This window comes from Meriones unguiculatus, chromosome 14 (assembly GCF_030254825.1).
Source record: "Meriones unguiculatus strain TT.TT164.6M chromosome 14, Bangor_MerUng_6.1, whole genome shotgun sequence".
Lineage (NCBI taxonomy): Eukaryota > Metazoa > Chordata > Mammalia > Rodentia > Muridae > Meriones > Meriones unguiculatus.
Genome location: NC_083361.1, coordinates 2,981,099 through 3,000,328, shown reverse-complemented (window position 1 = coordinate 3,000,328; position 19,230 = coordinate 2,981,099). Strand labels below are relative to the sequence as shown.

The 19,230-nt window shown below is 54.0% G+C and overlaps 2 protein-coding genes across 3 annotated transcripts in view; one reads left to right on the top strand and one right to left on the bottom strand.

Annotated features, from left to right (window-relative positions):
- Positions 1-969: 969 nt before the first annotated feature.
- Blvrb (biliverdin reductase B) lies at positions 970-14,119 on the bottom strand. 2 transcript variants are annotated; one of them, XM_021650655.2, is made up of 5 exons: positions 13,918-14,119; positions 6,194-6,358; positions 5,962-6,051; positions 3,525-3,653; positions 970-1,217 (listed from the first exon to the last, which is right to left on the bottom strand). In XM_021650655.2, the coding sequence occupies exons 1-5, from the start codon at positions 13,994-13,996 to the stop codon at positions 1,060-1,062; spliced, it is 621 nt and encodes a 206-aa protein (XP_021506330.1). In that variant the 5' UTR covers positions 13,997-14,119; the 3' UTR covers positions 970-1,059. The 2 variants fall into 2 exon arrangements, with proteins under 2 accessions (XP_021506330.1, XP_060222490.1); XM_060366507.1 differs by lacking the exon at positions 13,918-14,119 and adding an exon at positions 13,511-13,533.
- A 665-nt stretch (positions 14,120-14,784) lies between these two features.
- Positions 14,785-19,230, top strand: part of Sptbn4 (spectrin beta, non-erythrocytic 4) — a 91,710-nt gene continuing 87,264 nt past the window's right edge. Inside the window, exons 1-2 of the mRNA XM_060366504.1 lie at positions 14,785-15,351; positions 18,872-19,055. Coding sequence (XP_060222487.1) covers positions 15,295-15,351; positions 18,872-19,055 — 241 coding nt within the window. The 5' untranslated portion in view covers positions 14,785-15,294. The remainder of the gene's footprint in view (positions 15,352-18,871; positions 19,056-19,230) is intronic.

Sequence of the window (19,230 nt, the reverse complement as noted above, 5' to 3'; positions counted from 1 at the left end):
ATGGAGTTAAAGACAGTTGTGAGCTGCCATGTAGGTGTTGGTATTTGAACCTGGGTCCTCTGGAATAGCAGACAGTGCCTTTAACCACTGAGTTATCTCTCCAGTCCCTTCAATTAAATTTTAATAATTTTTTTTTTTACAATTTCAAGAGTCTCAGTGTTTTCCCGTATTTATATCTGCGCACCACTTGCCTGTCTGCCGCACATAGCGGATGCTGTGCCCCCGGAACTGAAGTGGCAGACAGTTGTGAGCCACTCTGTGGGTTCTAGGAGTCAGACCCAGGCCCCTCAGAAGCTCAGCTGGTGCTCTTAAAGGCTGAGACGTCTCTGCAGCTCCCCCTTTCTGATTTTCCTTGAGACTGCATCTCACTACATTCCAGAGCCAGGCCCTCACCTCATGCTATAGCTCAGATTGCTTCCAGCTTTCCACCTGCCTGTTTCAGCATCCGAGGGGCTGGGGTTCCAGGCCCGTGCCACCGGGCCTGCCCGTGTGGGCAGTTCTTCCTTCTCCAGCCTAAACTGGCAATTCTCCAGTGCCCCCTGTAAAGCCCAAACGTCACTTTAGTTGCTGCCTGGGCTTTTTCTTCCTGACCCACACAGACTACCCTGGACCCTGAGTAAAATGTAAGAGGGCTGCCAAGAGAGCTCAGGCGTCAAAGGTGCTTGCTGTTAATGACCTATGTTCAGTTCCCAGGATGTGAACGGTGAAAGAACTGAATCCTTCAAACTGTCCTCTGACTTCCACATCACAGCAGGCCACTCCCATCCCTAAAGAAAAGAACGAGCTTTAAAAACACCATTCTAAAGGCTGGGCCATGGCTCAGCAGTAGAGCACCTGTCTAAAACCCAGCAATTAAGAGGACTGAAAATGTGGCTGGGTGGTAGAGTTCACTCAGCACATATACGACCCTGAAAAAGACACAAAAAACAAAAAACCTCATAGACAACAGAGAGGAAAAGGGAGTCAGGCTCTGAAATAATACGAAGCACTTGGCTAAAACTTTATTGATGCTTGTGTGTGTGTTACTTCTCGGGTGCCACCCCGAGCAGGGCCAGGGTCCTAGTCATACTGGTGGGAGGGGTAGGTGCTGTGCCCGTCATACTCATCCGTGGTGAGGCAGCGGAGCATGAAGTGGCCCAGGTCATGCTTGGATATGACCCTCGAGGGCCCCCGTGCGTCCAGGGTCACCGTGTACGCCCCGGTTAGTGGCTGGTCCCCTGGGAGAGAAAGACGCGGCCATGAGTGAACCTGCCATCCTTTCTGTTTCCGGCTTTCTTCTTCTAAACTTTAAAGTTTTGTGTATGAGGTGTGTGTGTGTGTGTGGGCTTTCTACAAAGTTCACCACATAACTTTTTTTTTATTTTTAATTTTTTGGAGACCGAGACTTGCTGTGTAGCCCAGGCTGGCCTCAGACACATGGTCTGGGATGACAGGTGTGTACCCCCTTGTCTGGCGTCTCCTGAGGTTCTTTTTCCTGGGAGCCCGGCCGCAGGAGTGTGAGAAACCGCTGGCCACACAGGGGGACCTCCCATGCAGGTGTCCTAGCACACTAACTGAATCTTTCTTCAGTTGTGTCACTACAGTCCCAACCACCTTCTGAATGCACACATTAGGAAACCCACATAGGGCTGGAGTAATGGCTCAGAGGTGAAGAACACAGGCTGATCCTCCAGAGGTCCTGAGTTCAATTCCCAGGAGCCACATGGTGGCTCTCAGCCATCTATACTGGGATCTGGGGCCCTCTTCTGTCTGATGCTCTTGTCATACATGCAAATAGAGTGCTTATATACACAAATAAAAAAGCTTTTTTTCTTTTTCTTTTTTTTTTAAAGAAAGAAACTCCCATGCAAAGGCCACTTTGACTTCCATTATCAGGAAACAATGAAAACAGTGGTGATTTTGGGGCTGGCCAGATGGCTCAGTGCTAAAAAGCAATTACTGCGAGTTCAGAAGGACTGAGTTTGGTTCCCAGCACTCACGTCAGGCATCTTCCGACTGCCTGTAACTCTAGGGCAATGGTTCCCAACCTGTGGATCTTGACCCCCTGACAAAACTATCTCCAGAGTCATTTCCATTACAATCCATAACAGTGGAAAAACTGTAGTTGTGAAGTAGCAACAGAAACAATTTTTATAGTTGGGGGGGTACCGCAACAGGAGGAACTGTATTAAAGGGGCACAGCATTAGGAGGATTGGAGAACCACCGCTCTAGGCAGCCAATACTTCTGGCTCCCGTGGGCTCACATACCCACTCACATACCCACATTTAAAGTAACAGCGCTAGAGATGGCTCAGCTGTTACTACCGTCTGCTTTTCGAGAACTCTGGTGAAGAGGCAGGCACATCTCTGGGGGTTTGAGGCCAGCCTGGTCTACACAGGGAGTTCTAGGACAACCAGGGCTACACAGAGAGGCCCTGTCTCAAGACAACAAAAACAACCACAACAAAACATTTAAAAGCTTGGCCTAAATAAGACCCTATAAAAAAAATAAATTTTGTTGTTGTTGTTGTTGTTGTTTTGAGACAGGGCTTCTCTGTGTAGCCCTGGCTTCCAGGCTGCAGACCTTGAACTTGCAGTGATCCCCCTGCCTCTGCTCCCAAGTGCTGGGATTAAAGGTGTGTATCACCACTGCCCAGTTAAAAATAAATCTTAAAAAAAGAAACAAAATGGTGATTTTTAACATCTGCATTCCAGGTGGTTTGTTAGAGAGGCGGCAGAACAGTAGACCAACCAAACCAGGCATACGGCTGGAGAGACGGCTCAGTGGTTAAGAGCATTAGCTGCTCCTCCAGAGGACACAGGTTCCATTCCCAGCGCCCACACAGTGGTGCCTAGCCTGAAACTAGTTCCGGGGTTCCAGACCCTCTTCTGGCCTCCTCAGATACTGCACATACAGACAAAACACACACAAAATACCACACACATATGAAAACCAACCCAACCAGCCAAGCAAGCAAAAAATCCCAAACCAGGTGTGGTGCTGAAAATTTGTAATTTTAGCATGTGGGGGAGGTGGAGACTCCTCAAATTCAAGGTCATCCGAACTAAACCTTCAAGGTCAGACTGGGCAAAGACATAAAGCACAAGATGAAATAAGCCGAGGAAGAAGAGAAAATTATTTACTACTCTTCTTTCCGTTCTGATTTGGATTTTTGAAACATACTCTCAAAACCCAGGCTAGCTAGCCCAGGACTAGTGATCCTCCTGTTCCAGCTCCCAAATTCTGGAATTCTGGGTGAGCACCACATACTTGCCTTCTCCTTTTGAAAACAATTACATTTTAATCTACTTGTTGAGGAGGGCGTCACATGCCAGAGCTCATATGTGGGGTCCCAAGGGCAACACTTAGGAGGCTGTTCTCTTCTTCCACAAAGTGGGGTCTCGGTAATTGAACTCAGGCCTGGGAGTGCGCCTGGCTGTGAACCCAGTGTTGGCAGTTTTAGCGGAGCCAGGAACGGCCAGGCCAGGCTCTCTGGTAGAGGACAGGCTGGTGGCACTGTGACGGGGTCCCCAACCCACTCACCTATGTGCGGGGGCATCACGGCCACGTACTTCAGGCCTGACTCCTGCAGCACCTTGTGCATCCGGATGTGGTCATCCGTCACGTCCTGCAGGCGAGGGGGCACCTTGGCCGGGTCCCACAGTAGGAAGGCTAAAGGGTACACAGTAGGAAGACACAGCGCAGGGTTAGCCTGGGCGGCTGACCTTTGCCTCGCAGCCGCCAGGGCGCAGGTCAGCCAGCCTCACCCGGGCGTGCTGTAAGAGGCCACACGGCGGAGAAGGAGCGCTGACTCCCAAGAGTTGTCGCCTGACCTCCCTGTGCAGTGCCCCCTCCCCAACTCCTAATAAACAAATTTAAAAACCGGTGTGTGTGTGTTATATGCGTACACTGTGTGGGAAGAACCCAGTGTTGGGTTCCTTCAAGTGTTCTCCATATTGTTACTAATTATTATTATTATTATTATTATTAAGACAGAGTCAACGAATCTGGAGCTCAGCAATTTGGCTAGACTACTGACCAGTACGCCCCGGGGCTCTTCCTGCTCCTACCTCCCTACAGCTAGGAGTACAGGAGTAAAAGCACACATGGCTTTTTATGGGGGCACTCAGAGCATGAATTCAGTCCTTCTGACTGCCCAGCGGGCCTTCTGCTGGCCGAGCCACTGCACCGGCTCAACAGTAAGGACTGCGAATCCTGGTGGCAGGTGTGTTCAACCAGCAGGGAAGGGAATGGCCTGCCTTGGCAGAGGATCTGCACTCGACGCCCAGCACCCGCACGGTGGCTCACAGCTGCCTGTGACTCCAGCTCCGAGGGGTCTTCTGGCCGCAGTGAGCACCAGGCACAAATATGGTACCAGACTAACATGCAGGCAAAGCACTCATACACATAAAAATAAGTAACGTTAAATAAAATAAGTAAATGCAGGGCTGGAGAGATGGCTCAGTGGTTAAGAGTTCTGACTGCTCTTCTAGGGGACCCGGGTTCAAATGTCAGCACAGCACACACACACACACACACACACACACACACACACACACACACACACGGCAGCTCACAACTGTCTGTAACTGCAAGATCTGACAGTCACACAGACAGACATGCAGACAAAACTCCAATGCACATTTAAAAAATTATAAAAAATAAACACAAAATAAAAAAGAGGATCAAAACAAAAACAACCCAACTGGGCTGGAGAGATGGCTCAGAGGTTAAGAGCACTGGCTCTTCTTCCAAAGGTCCTGAGTTCAATTCCCAGCAACCACATGGTGGCTCACAACCATCTGTAGTGAGATCTGGTGCCCTCTTCTGGCATGCAGGCACACATGCAGGCAGAACACTGTATATATAATAAATAAATCTAAAAAAAAAAACAAACCAAAACAACCAAACCATTCTAAAAAATCACAGATTTGGGGCCATTTTTCTTTGTCAACGAGGGTGAAACAGTGTTAATGAGCTTCTCGTGTTCTCTGAGCTGCCAGGACCATGGAGCCCTTCCTCCTGCCTCCTCCCTTCCGAGGGAGACTATCAGCAGTGAATGAGCCGAGGTGAAGCCAGCAGGTGCCGAGACAGCTTGGCACATCCCTTGGCACATCCTGACCCTCAGCTGACTAGCTCCATCAGCGTCCTGTGAGTCACCAGCCGGCCTCTCTGTGCTGTGGCCTTGAACAAACCAAGGGACATAACAGCTGGTGTCTCACAGACATCTGCTCAGCTTCTCGCACACTCCGAGTAGTATTGGGGGATTAAGGAGCTTTCGTTCCTAAGCACCTGAAACTCAGTAAGGGCTCAATAAAAATTCTTTTAGCATTAATTGCTACTGTTGGGGCTGGAGAGATGGCTCAGTGGTTAAGAGAACTGTCTGCTCTTCCAGGGGTCCTGAGTTCAATTCCCGGCAACCACACGGTGGCTCACAACCGTCTATACTGGGATCTGATGCCCCCTTCTGGCTGCAGAGAGAACACTCATATACATAAAAAGAATCAAATAAATCTTAATTGCTATTGTTAATCCCTTCCGGATTCCTGAGGATTATGTCAGTCCTGAGGATGGAACCTAGGACCTCGTACATGCTGAGAGTGTAGCCCCTCACTGGGGACTTCTAGGCAGGGGCTCTTGTCCATGATATCTCTGCAGTGCCTTTCTTTTCTTTTTTCTGTTTTTTTTTTTTTGAGACAGGGTTTCTCTGTTTCATCCCTGGCTGTCCTGGAACTCACTGTGGGCTAGGCTGGCCTCAACCCCACAGATCGCCCGCCTCTGCCTCCGCAGCGCGGCCCTGCGGTGTCTCGCGTGGGTGCAGAGTCCAGGACTCACGGCTAGGCTCACAGTTGGTGCTCGCTCCATCCATGTGCGGTGACTTGGGATGGCTTTAGCACCACATTCCAGAGGACTGGGGGTTACGTGTCCTGTACTCACCCCCTTCCCAGTTCAGCCCCACTTCCGCGACCCCACCACCCACCCGAGGTGCAGGCCACGACCTTGTCCACTCCATGCGCCTTCATGGCTGCCACAATGTTCCGGGCGCCCTCGGACATTACTGTAGTGGGACCTTAGAGGGGACAGAGAGTGGCTGTCACTGGCAGGCGGTGGCGGAGGCGGTGGCAGGGGTGGCAGGGGCGGGGCCGGGGGCGGGGGTGGTGCTGGAGGCCGCGGTGCGGGGAGGGGCCGAGGGCAAAGCGGGGGCTCAGTACTGAGGTCGTTGCCAGTGCCCAGCACAACGACGACGGCGTCCTGCCCAGCCACCGTCTTGTCCACATCGGCCATCTGCCGAACGTCTCCCACCACTACGTGGGCTGGCTGGGGCCCCTCTGACGGCAGCTTGCCGGGGTCTCGAACCAGCACCGTCACCTCGTAACCTGAGGACAAAGAGGAGCAGAAAGGCAGGTCGGTCGGTGAGCTGGTGGGTGAGTGCACAGGACCCTACAGGGTGCTGTGAGCCCGTAAGCCCATCCCCCCCCCCGCTTCTTCATTCCCTTGCTCTGTCAGGGCGCCCCAAGAGCAAGGCTTGGCTCACTACATTGGTAGAGTCTGTTCCAGCCGCCGGTCACTGACTCCAGCCTGACCAACGGGAATAGGCCATCCGCCCGTCCCTCCAGGCGCTCCTCTGGGATGCCTTCTGGAGACTTTCAGGTTTCTACCCCTGCAGCCCCCTTTAAGGGCTTCTGAGTTTACTTGCCTCTGCAACCAAACTAGGCCTCAGAATCCCTCAGAGGGCAGATCGGAGCACAACCTTTTTAATTACTGCCAGCGATCGGGTAAATGGAGTCCCCTCCGTTCACGCTTCTTTTCTTTGCCCCAAACCTTCCCTCTCTGCTCGCTCTCCCAAGGTTTCAAATGAACACCTGAAATGAATTTTCTCCCTCACCTACTTAACTTTGTCTTTTGCCCACATCTACAGTCCAGTACCCTGCCAGACCCAGGTCCTTCCCACATCAGCGACAAAGCAGCTACCCGCAGTGCTAACCTCCCAGACTGCGCCAAGCTGGACCTGCGCTTTTGCTCCCGGCCTCGAATGTTCTCAGATCCTGGACAGCAAGTACAACAGCCTGCTCCTCGGCCAATTCAGCCTTTTGACCCCCCTGTCGCTGCCCAGTGTCAGCAGGAAGTAGCCAAAGAGGATTGATATCCTTGCCCAATATCCATTCATTATCAACAAAAGGCCGGAATGGTGTGCTTCAGGCCCCGGACCGACAGCTCTAGGCTCTCCCAGCATTCCTCAGTCCCTGTCTGCTGCTGGGCTTGGCTGGCAACTCCACCCTCTACCCTGAACGTTCCAGGGCAGGGGCTTCCCCTCCTCACCACGGGATCTGGACAATTTGGAACCCTTACTGCTTTCCTCTCTCTCTCACCCCTTACATGGCAAGCAAGAGCTGCTTCCAAGGAGCCTACATTCATAGACTTTAACTGCTTTACGTGAGAAGCATCCAACGCCCTCAGTGCCGCCTTGCCCCCCTTCCCTGCTGCCTCATTTTTAAAGATTGATTTATTTATTATGTATACAGTGTTCTGCCTGCATGTACACCTGCACATCAGAACTCATTATAGATGGTTGTGAGCCGCCATGTGGTGGCTGGGAATTGAACTCATGACCTCTGGAAGAGCAGCCAGTGCTCTTAACCTCTGAGCCATCTCTCCAGCCGTCTCCTCTTTTTTTAATTAAGCAAAAAGGGAGGAATGTTATGTTGGGTGGGCAATTCGACTGGCCAGCCCTTAGGCCTGACAATGTCCTACGTCATTACCTATGTCCTACGACTCCCCCTGGGCCAGGTGCTTCAGATGTAACTACTCCACCTACTCTCTCTCTGCTCTCCTGCTCTCTCTGCCTCGGTTTCTCCCTATTTCCTGGGCACCCTCCCCCCATCTCCCTCTCTTTCTCTCAATAAATCTCTTTCATATCAGATCTGCGTATCTGGCTTTTTAAATGAGCACTAACACCCTCCCCCTCCCCACCTGACCACCTGCCCACATGCAAAATTAAACGAGGAAAGGAGAGCAGAAGGGCATGGTAGCACACGCCTGCCTGTAATCCCAGCACTCCCGCAGCAGAGGCAGAAGCATCAGGAGTTCAAGGACAACCTTTGCTACGTAGTAAACCGTATCTCAAAAGCAAGCAAGCAAGAAAGAAAGAAAGAAGGAAGGAAGGAAGGAAGGAAGGAAGGAAGGAAGGAGAAGCAAAGGGGTGGCAATATGGCTCAGTGGGTAGAGTCACTGAGGCTCTGACTGGGACGCCCAGGACCGACAACACGGTGGAAGGACAGAGCGGACTCCTGAAAGTGGTCCTCTGACCTCTGTAAGTGGACACACACAGTAAACAAATAAAATGTAGTAAAAAAAGAAAAACAGAGCAAGTGTGGAGTTGGAGTTCCAGCACACGGGGGGCAAGAGGACCGTCCTAAATTGGAGGCAGATCTCAGCCACACACAGTGTCAGGACAGCCAGGACCACAGAGCTACACAGCAAGACCCTGCTGCCAATAGTAATGCCTCTAATTCCAGCAACGAGGAGGAAGAGCAGGGAGTTCAAGGCCAGCCTGAGCCACATGGCAGCCAGTCTTGAAAAACCAAAGCCCATCCCCCGGGCAAACCAACAGCCTGCACACACCTATGCCACATCACACCTATCAGGATGAGGGAGTAGAGCCTGGTGTGAGGGCCAGAGTGCTGCAGGGAGGAACCCCACCCACGCACAGCGGAGGGCCACACTTGATGAGGTGACTACTCTGGAGGACTTTCTGGCAGTTTTTCAGAAGCTTGCACACAGCCTGCCCACGTGACCCAGCATCAGATAACAGGCTGAAGGGGAGCGAAAACATGTTTTCACTCCAAAATATTCACGTGCATAGCGCGGCCACCATACCAGCGGCGTTGATAAACCACCAACTGTTAGATACATTCACCCGTACAAGGCAGTACCGTCTGTCTGACAGTACAGACAGACCACACCTCTAACTACAGCACTCGGGAGGCGGAGACAGGCAGAACGCCGTGAGTTCGAGGCCAGCCTGGTCTACAGAGCGAGTTCCAGGACAGCCAGGGTTACACGGAGAAACCCTGTCTCGAAAAACCAAACAGAAACAAAAACCTAGACACACTAGGCATGGCAACCAGGGTCAGTCTTAATCTCGGAGGTTGGGAAGCTGCGGCACAGCAACCGGGAGCTCAGAACCAGTCTGGCCTACGGAGTGAGACCCTGCCTTAAAAACCAACGAAGTAGGGTCTGAAGAGATGGCTCAGCGGTTAAAAGCACTTGTCGATTTTGTGGACGAGCCAGCTTCGATTCTCACCACACCCGTGGTAGCTGTCAAGGAACTCCAGTCCCAGGGGATCTGATGCCCAATTCTGACCTCTGCGCCCACCAGGCGTGTATACAGGCAGGCGAAACACCCAGACATAGTAAGATAAAATTTAAAAAATATATGGGGAGGGGCTGCTGACAGAGTCTCTATACAGCCCTGGCTGTCCGGGAACTCTTCTGGTAGGCGTGGCTGGCCTTGGACTCTCGGAGAGCTTCATGACCCTGCCTCTCTGCCACCATGATTGTCCGTAAGTTTTAGAAGCTCTTAAAGCAAGCAAGCAGACAAACAAACTATCCCAGGCAGCTGGCTCAGCCGTTCCTACCACCCAAGTCAGGGGCTCACAACTGCAACCCCAGCCTCAGGGATCTGACACCTCCGTCACCTGTTCATCACCCGCATATACCCACACACAAACACACACTACATAGAACGAAAAATACAAAAAAAAAACTAAAAAGAAATATTAGACACAAACTAAAACAAACAAACAGAACCCCAAACCAAACCAAACCAAACCCCAGGAAACTAAAAGTATAAACATGAAAAAAGCATACATCTCAGCTATAAAATGCAAGTAAGGCACTGGATTTGAATCCCATATAGAAAAACCAAAACCAAAACAAACAACCAAAACTGCGTAAGAACCAAGCCATAGTAAAACAAAGTAATCGAACCTCCAGTCCTGAAATTATCAATGACTGTTTGCTATCGTTACTGTGTCTTTTCTCTTCCTTTTTGAGACAGGGCTTCATATAACCCAGCCTGGCCTTGTACTCACAGCAGCGGTGAGGGTGATGGGTCTGGGCCTCCAGCTGTCCACATCCAGAGAGCTGGGATTACAAGTTTTAATCACCCAGTTTTAACTCATTAAAACAAACAAACAAACAAACAAATATTTTTATTTACTTATTTTTTTTTTAAATTATGTGAATGCATCTGTGCAGTGGAGGACAGGGGCCCACGGAGGCCAGAGACGTTGGAGTCACAGATTGCCTGACGTCGGAGCTGGGAATTGAACACGGGTCCTCCACAAGAGCAGCAAGGGCTCTTAACCACTGAGCCATCTCTTCAGACCCCAGTTTTAATTTTAAAATATTATCACCGTTTGTTATTGTTGTTATTTTAAGACAGGGTCTTACATTGTAACCCAGGCTGGCCTTAAAGCAATCCTCCTGCCTCAGCTTCTCATCTACTGGGATGAGGAGCATGAGCTACCAGGTTTTTAACCATCTTGGGATTTATTTTATTTCCTGTGTGAACTCACCCAGAGTCCTCATCTTTATCCCCTGCCTGGGTCCTCCCTGGACTCCAGGGCCCTGTCCTGCCCCCTCCAAACCCGCAGTCCAGACAGCAGCAACACTGCCCAGGGCCTTCCGGATCCGTCTATATTTGCAGTAAAACTCACATTGCTCGGGACATTGGTCTGGGCCCCTCCGGCTTCTCCTCTCAGTCACCATTCCTTCACCAGCTGCACGCTGTCCAGTTCCTCAGTTTACCTCACCGTTACCTGCCTCCTGGCCTTTGCACACGCTGTGTGCTCTCTGTCTCAGACCCTTCCCCCTGGGTCCCTAAATCACTTCCTTGCTCCACCTTGACTCTCTGCTGATCTAGGGAAGCTGAGAGCCTCAGGAGTCCAGGGGCTTCCAAGGCTCTCACTCACGCATCACAAACACAGTCGCACTTTCCCTGCCCCATGGACCTGCCCTCAAGATGGCCTGTAGCTACCGGAGGCGGAGCTTCACGAAACTGTTGCCTAGACAGCAGCTTCTGCTACTCAACCTTAATCCCAGCACTCAGGAGGCCGAGGCAGGTGGATCTCTAGGAGTTCAAAGCCAGCATGGTCTATGTAGGGAGTTCCAGGCCAGCCAGGACTACATAGCGGGACGCTGCCTCAAAACAGAACGAACAAACAAAGCACACAATTTACACGGAAATCAGGAGAGCCACACGCAGCTCAGTGGTGACGAGCACCGCTCTCAGCGCTCTTAACCTCTGAGCCATCTCTCCAGCCCCTTTTTTTATTTTTTTGAGACAAAGTATTACACAGCTCCCAGAAGTAGCTGGGAGCTGATCTTCCATTTTCTGACTGCTGGGATTATAGGCTTTTCTCATCCTCTATCCGCGCGCTCTTTCAAGTGTCAAAAAAAAAAAAAAAATCCTCAATACAAAATTTCCCTGCCGAACCAGTACACATAAATCCCTATATCAAACCACCATCGGGCATGCGGTAACTACCCTGGCAGGAGTGCAGATGATAATCAGGCTGCTTGAAACTACCAAGTCCCCCAGATCACAACTTCCCCAAACATCTCATGCTGGGGGGGAGGGAGGAGGAAGAGGAGGCAGGAGGCTTCGGCTGGGGCCCTGTGCCAGCCAGAAGAGGAAGAGATTTCACGGCGCCTTTTGACAACTTGTCAGACACCTTGGAGGACATGGGTCAACCTGTGAAGCCAAGGGACTGCTTGTGGACGGACACCCTTCGCCTTTCTTTATTTTAAGCCTTCTGTCAAGACGTTGACGTACAGGCTTAGGTAGGGGACTACCTTCTCAACATGTCTACATTGAACTCGTCTCCTTTAACCGTCTTACTGAGGGCCTAGGCTCACGCTCTGTGGATGCCCACGGCAACTTGATACATTTTGATCCTTTGTGACCAATTTGAAACATTCTAAAACTCACCACGACCCCTAGGTTGCAACAGTTTTACAAAGCAGCTATTTGCCTACTTGAAGATAGGGAAACTGAGGCAAGTTTAGGTTAAGTAGCCATGAGCATACATTTCCTGAGTAGAGAAACCCAGGGCTAAATTCAGGACTGGACTATACTCTTTAATCTGAGTTCAGCTGGCCAAGGGTCATCACACCAACTATCCACGGCCTTCTGTCTAAGCACTGTCTACATTCTAAGTCATTTCACCAGTGCCCCAAGGCAGCCTGTTTTGCTGTTGTTGCTGCTGGTTTTTGTTTGCTGAGACACAATTTCTGTGCAGCTCTGGCTGTCCTGGATCTCGCTGCAGAACATGCTGAGCTCTGACCTCAAATTTAGAGACCCACCTGCCTCTGCCCCCTGTGTGCTGGGATTAAAGGTGTGCACCCCACCCTGCCAGCAACCTCTGCGCTGTTTAGTTATTACTTTATTTGTGTGCATGTATGGAAGTCAGAGCTCAGCTTTCCTGAGTTGGTTCTCTCCTGGGCATTCAACTCAGGTTGTCTTTTATTCTTTGGTTTTCCTTGGTTGGGCACAGGGCCTTGGGCAATGCTGGGCAATGGGCCTCTTCTCACAGGGGGATTCCACGCAGGTGCTCCACCTCTGAGCTAGATCCCCAGATCCCTCCCTGCCTCTTGTTTGTCTTTTATCTCTTCCTGGTTTCTGACAGAGGCCTTGCTGGGCCACCGGGAGAAAAGGCCGGGCCACCCGGAACTCCTGTGTGCAGTTCCGGCCGTGCCCAGCAGGGTGAGCCAGCGGTAAACAGTGGTTTTGATTTTGGGGATTAAGGTGATGGTATTTGACACGATAATCCACAAATTCATGGTGACACAGCAATTTTCAGCTTCTACCTTTCCCTTCCCTGTTCCTCCCTAAGGCAGTACGCGATGGCCTGTAACTTGCTGCGTAGTCAAGGGCAGTTTTGACCTCCTGAGTTGCCTGTCTGTGCCTCTCTAGTGTGTGTGTGTGTGTGTGTGTGGTCACAGGTGCACTACACTACAGTCAAAGACAACTTGGTTTTCTCTGGGAGCTCCAGGGCTCTCTCCTTCGCCCGCCGTGAATTAAAAGACCCTTACTGAGTCCCTGGGGAGAAAGAGCCTCACCCAGAGCAGGGGCTGGGCCGGATCTGCGGGGACCGAGCTCCTGGTGGTTTCCGCCCTTTTGGGGAGGTGTGATAGTCTGCACCTTAGGAATCGCCAAGGCCAGCATGGGTGCGGCTCTTTATCTGGAACCTGCAGGCCTGGTCGAGAGTTAACTTCTAGACTGAGGGGCCAGGGGGTGCTGGGGGACCCTGCTTCCTCTCCCAGGGCGGCTCAACGCCATTTCCCGGGGCTGCAGTCCCTTCGCTGTGACTTTCTTGTAGTGCGATCTCTTCCTTTTAGACTAAGTTTCTGTTCCAGTGACCAAGCTATAAACCTGTGGACGGTTTTTTAAGGGCACGAACCGAGTTCAAATCCTAGCTTAGCTATGTACCAGCAAGTCATTCTCTCTGCCTCGGTTTTCTTACCCGTCAAGCGGAGTAATACTAGTTCCCATTCCAAATGAGGGTCACCGGGATTTTAGCACGTTCAGGGAGACGGCCTGGCTGGCTGCGCGCCCATCTGGTACTGGCTCAGAGAGCCCTTTCCAGGCGTGTTAACTAGGACCAGCACCCACAGTCAGGCACTTTTCACACGAGCCCCTGCTTGCATGTAAGTGTCGGAGGAGTCCTCCACGTTCCCGCGGTTAGTTCTTACGCCTCGGACTCAAGTAGAACCGAATCTGCGCGTTCTCCACTGCTGTCCCCGTGACCGCTTGTTGGCCTACAGGCCTGGGCACACACAGCCCCGTGCGCTCTCCGCCCAGCCCCAGGACGACCCTTCCCAGAGCTCCGCCCGGGCGCTCCTGACTTCCCCCAGCCGCCCCCGCTCCTGCCTGCTTGCACCGCCTGCGCCAGGGTGGTGAGCCCGGTCCTGCCGGTGGCACCGAAGATCGCGATCTTCTTGACAGCCATGTTGCGGGGCCCGTGGTCGGGAAGGCTGAGAATTCCGGGGACGCGCGGGAACCCAGTGGCGCGCTGTGTGCCCTACTCAGAGGGAGGGGCGGGGCCGGAGAGGCTCCTCCCTCAGCCTCGCCCCCTCCGTCCTGGGTTCAAAGGGCGGGACCGAGCCGACCACGCCTCCCGCTGGAAAGGGAGCGAGTGGGCGGGGCTGAGTCAGCCCGCCTCGTCCGATAGGCGCGCAGGCTCAACGGCCACGGCACCGTCCAGGGGCGGGGCGGGGCGGGGTTGGGAGAGGCGGGGCCTCCCTGCGTCCCGCCCACCAGGCGCTCCTTGCCCACGCCCCCTGACCCTAGGGCTAGCCTCCGGCAGAGCCTCCTCCCAACAGGGAAGAGATGTGTGTGTGGGTGTGATCCCGTACCTGTGTGACCCCCGGTGACCGCAAGGGACCCCACAGTTTTGGGCGACACCCAGTTCCATTTCTTGTGCTGCAGCGCGCGCTGTGTGGGCATGGCTCGCCGTCCACGGGGTGGCACCGCGAGGGGCACGGGGTCAGCCCGCGCCAGGCGGCGGGAGAGCGAGGTGTGCGTGAGCCAGGCTGTAAGGGAGAGTGGGATGGGGGTGTGAGAACGGGGCCCCCCTCACGGGCCGCCGCGTGACGCGTTCTTGCGTCCTGTTGAGGCAGTGATGGGTGAGCGTGTGGCAACGCAGCGTGGGCCACCTCTAGTGCCCGTGCGACATTTCAAGCGTGTGAGACTGTGAGCCTGGTGACGTGTGGGCGTGGACGCTCCGTGACACTTTGGGAGCGAGCGTGAGTGCCAAGCACGGCGTGTGCGCCGGTGGCTGGACCTGAGAGTGTCTCGGTGCGCGGCCCTCTATGCACGGCTGCGCGGGTCAGCGCTGGTGGCGGGGACCTTAACCGCGTGTGTCACAGGGTGACCTGCTCAGGCGCCTTCACGTGACCTCCATTGTGCTGGCGGCTGTGTCCGGGCGTACCACAGTACCCGAGCGTGTCACAGGGCATGGCCCTGCGGCTCACATTCCGGTGGGGAGACCGCTGCAGACGGCTGCGTGTGCCGGGTCGCCGGTTCGACCCCGAGCGACGCCCCCTTCCCCGGGAGGGCGTGGAGGAGTGACACCGCGAGAGGGAGTGGGCGTGTGTGCAGGGAGTGCGTGACGTTGCCGGCGGCCCGGCGTGTGAGCGGCAGCGTGGGAGTGTGGGACGGCGCGCGGGAGGGGTCCCGGGGGCGCGCGGCGGCGGCGGCGGCGGCGGCGGCGGCGGCGCATGCGGATCCGGCCGAGCAGCCCCACGGATGCCCGCACGGAGGGCGGTGTGCGCGGCGAGCCCCGGGGACCGCGGCGGCGCGCAGGTGAGCGGCCGGGCCTGCATCCTCCCGGGCATCTCCCCGCCCGGCCTGCACCCCCCCCACCGCATCCTCCCCTGCATCCTCCGCGGCATCCTCCCCCGCGCCCCGGCCGGCCCGAGCCCCCCCCCCCGGGTCCCTGCAGCCGGGCGGAGGCTCGGGGTGCAGCGGTCAGGGAAGCCCTCACCCCCTCCCAGCCCAGCTCTGAGCCAGGCGCCGGTCATCCCCAGGCCTCATCCTCCCCGGGGCCCTCCTCCGCGGGGTGTTGGGACCACCGCGGCGGAGAGGCGCGGCTTTGGGAGGGTTAAAGCCTCGGGGCTCAGCTCCCCAGCGGCCTTCGCCGGAGCCGCTTAGGACCCCGTTTCCCATCCACCCGCGAAAGGCCTGAGCTGCAACCTGGGCCCAGCGAGAGCTCGCCAAGTGCCGAGCGCCTCCTTTGGCCCGAGTATCCTCCCCGGGGAAACGGCTGTGACCACCCATTCATAGGGGAGGAAATCAGAGCGCAGACAACCCCAGCTGAAGATGCTGGGTTTCCACAGCGCCAGGATAAAGCGCTGAAGCCGCCTCTTCTTGACTCTTGAGCGGCCCCCGCCCCGGACTTGCTAAGGGGAGGCGAAAGGGGAAAACTCAGAGCTGCCTGGCTGTGTGTCTCGCTGTGGAGCACATGGCGGTGAGGCTCTGGGTGCGATTCCGACCCTGCGAGGGGAAGAGAAGAATAGGAGAGCGGTGCACCGAGGGCTTGCCGTGTACCAGACACCATGCTGGCTGAGGGAGCAACTCATTTCGTCTTCACACACCCTTAGGAGTTTCTCAGATGACCCAGTCAACCCCAGAGACGGGAAAGGGGGTCAGGACTCGACTGAGAGATAGCGGTGTGGTCAGGCCCAGCTTTCTATGAAAGAAGAGCAGTGGTCCTAGGGTGCCCGCCTAGAGGCATGACCCCCACTACTCTCGGCCGCGACTTCAGACCTTCTCAGCTTCTTAAACTCTCCCGAGTTTGACGCTGTCTGGGTCTCAGAAGCGGGCCTGGGCTGTGCGTGTGGGGGTCGTGTTGGAGACATACTTGATGTCACCTTCCCCTGCAAAACAGGTTTTTATCATGTGTGGTCCAGAGGCAGACAGCGCGCCGCTGGCGTGCTGCGTAACAAATCGCCCCAGCCGACTCGCCCTCTTAAGACGCTGAGACGGGTCTAGCTGCGAAGGCAAGCGTTTGGTGGTTTAGATTAGACCCGATTGCTCGGTTCTCCAGGCCTCAGCTGGCACACGCAAGTTTTAGGCGTGTCGTGGTGATGGGGCATCGCCGGCTGCTGGAGCCGGCTGTGGCTGCAGAGGTACGGCCCTGGATCTGCTCTGGTCTAGCATCACAGAAAGCCCACGCAGCCTCCCCGTCTAAGGCTCAGAATTGGCCAGCTAGTACTGCCCACTCAGCCCTGCTGGAGAGGCCAGGGCCAAAGGGAAGGGCCTATCCCCCGGCCCCCCAGACCTTTCTTCACCAAGAACTTGGACGAAGTCACACAGCAGAGCATGCGTCTCCGGGGTGAAAGTCTGAGGACGTGCTGCTCAGTTTGATTCCCAGCTGCTGACTTAGCGGCACACCTCAGACAAGTGACTGAATTCCCCCATGCCTCAGTCTTCTCGGTAACATGGGCGGATGCTAACCGACTAGTAAGGAATTGAGCGAGGCAAGGGCCCAGACACGCTCCCTCTTGCCGTTACTGCTGTGTTCTGGAGTTCTGTGAGGTGTGTGTTCTCCCGTGTGGTGGTGCGGTGCTGGCGTGGCATCATCACTGCTCTCTGAAGCGGCCAGGCTGAATGCTGCTGTTAGAGTGGATTGTTATTAATGATTTAGTCATCATCTGGTAACAGCATTTCATCATTTGTTACTTATTTTGTTTATGTTACGTGTATCTGCTTCCGTGAGTTCACGTGGACCATGCGTGTCCAGGAGCTCACAGAGGCCAGATTGCCTGGAACTGAAATAACAGACAGTTGTGAGCCACCGTGTGGGTGTTGGGAACCGAGCCTCGGTCCTCTGCAAAAGCAATAAGTGTTCTTAACCACTGAGCCATCTTTCTAGCCCTATTTTTTTTTTCTTTTAAGCAACGCTCGGGAGGCAGAGGCAAGCAGATCTCTGTGAGTTTTTTGAGGACAGCCTGGTCTATAGAGTGAGTTTCAGAACAGCCAGGGCTATGCAGAGAAACCCTGTCTTGAGGGAAAAAAATAAAAAAAGAAAGAAGAAAGAAAGAAAGGAAGGAAGAGAAAAAGAAACGAAACAGAGTCTCTATAGCCCAGGTGTGTGGCTTGACCTCATCCTTCTGCCTCTATCACCCAAGTGCTGTGCTTGGGAATAAAGACATTGTCCACCAGGGCCATTGTGTGTGTGTGTGTGTGTGTGTGTGTGTGTGTGCGCGCGCATGCGCGTGTGTCCGTCCATGTATGTCTGTGTGTAAGTGCCCACGCACAGGTCACCCAATATCTGGTTGTCTTCCTCTATCATTCTTCACCCTATCTATCTATCTATCTTATCTATCTATCTGTCTGTCTGTCTGTCTATCTATGTTATTTTTTAGAGACAGCGTTTCTCTGTGTGTAGCCCTGGCTGGCCTGGAACTCAGAGATCCGCCTGCCTCTGCCTCCACACCCAGCTCACCTCATTTGTTTTTAAGGACAGGGTCTCTCACTGCACTGGCTAGACTGGCCGGTCAGTGAGCCCCATGGATGCATGCATCTCTGCGCCATTCATCGCTAGCTAGGATGACAGGTGGACACCACTATGTCTGCTTTTGCGTGGAGTTCTAAACTCAAGGCCTCCTGTTTGTGCTGCAGGCATTTTACTGGCAGGCCCAGATGATGGTGATGATGAGGATGATGATCGTAACTGAGACTAGGCCTCACTGTGGCTGGTCTGAAACTTGCTTTGCAGGTCAGGCTGGTCTCAAACTCACAGAGATCTGCCTGCCTCTGCTTTCTTAGTGGCCACCACGCCTGGCCTGGGTTTTATTATTATTATTTGATACTGTGTGTGCTTGTGTGTTTAGGTGTGCATGTCTACACGTGCTCCTTCAGGCGGTGGACAGATTGTTTTTGAGACGGGTCCTTTGCTTGGCCTGCGGCTCACAGATCAGGCAAGGCTGGCTGGCCAGGGAGCCCCAGGGATCTGCCTGGGGTTATAAGTGTGCAAGGTTTTCCTGTGGGTTCTGGAGACTGAATTCATTATGCTGCGGAGTAAAGCACATTACCCACTCGGCTGTCTTCCGAGCCCCTGTTATTTGATTCTTTGAGACAAAATTTAGCTATGTGACCCAGGCTAGCCTGGAACTCCTGATCTCCCAACTGTGGGATCACCTGTATCACCCATCAGAAGATTTTTCTTTTTAATTTTTATTATTTACTTATTTATTTTGATGCAAAAGACAGAAAACCCAGCTGGAGACAGGGCACGGAATGCCTGGGTCCTCACTGTGAGAACTGGGTCCTTTGAGCTCAGGTCATTTTCCTGCGCTAACCTTTCTCTCCTGGATTCCAGGCCCCGCCCACCCCAATGGCACAAGGTCCGGGGGAAGTGGACAACATGGAGGGCCCAGCAGCTGCCAACAACAACAACCCCTCCCGCTGGGAGAGCCCGGACAGGGGCTGGGATCGAGAGCCCCCGGCGGCCGGCAACGCAGCTGCCTCGCTCTTCGAGTGCTCTCGGATCAAGGCCTTAGCAGGTACCCGGGATAGAGCGCCAGGAGGTGGCAGAGGGCTGTGGGAAGGGCCTCGGGGGAATCTTGCCGGCTGGGAGGGAGTGCGTCTGTCTGTCCATCCGTCCATCCCAGCGCTTGGGCTCTTTGACCAGCTCTGCCAGCGAACTTCCCACTGAAATGGAGACGGTTCTGTGTCTGG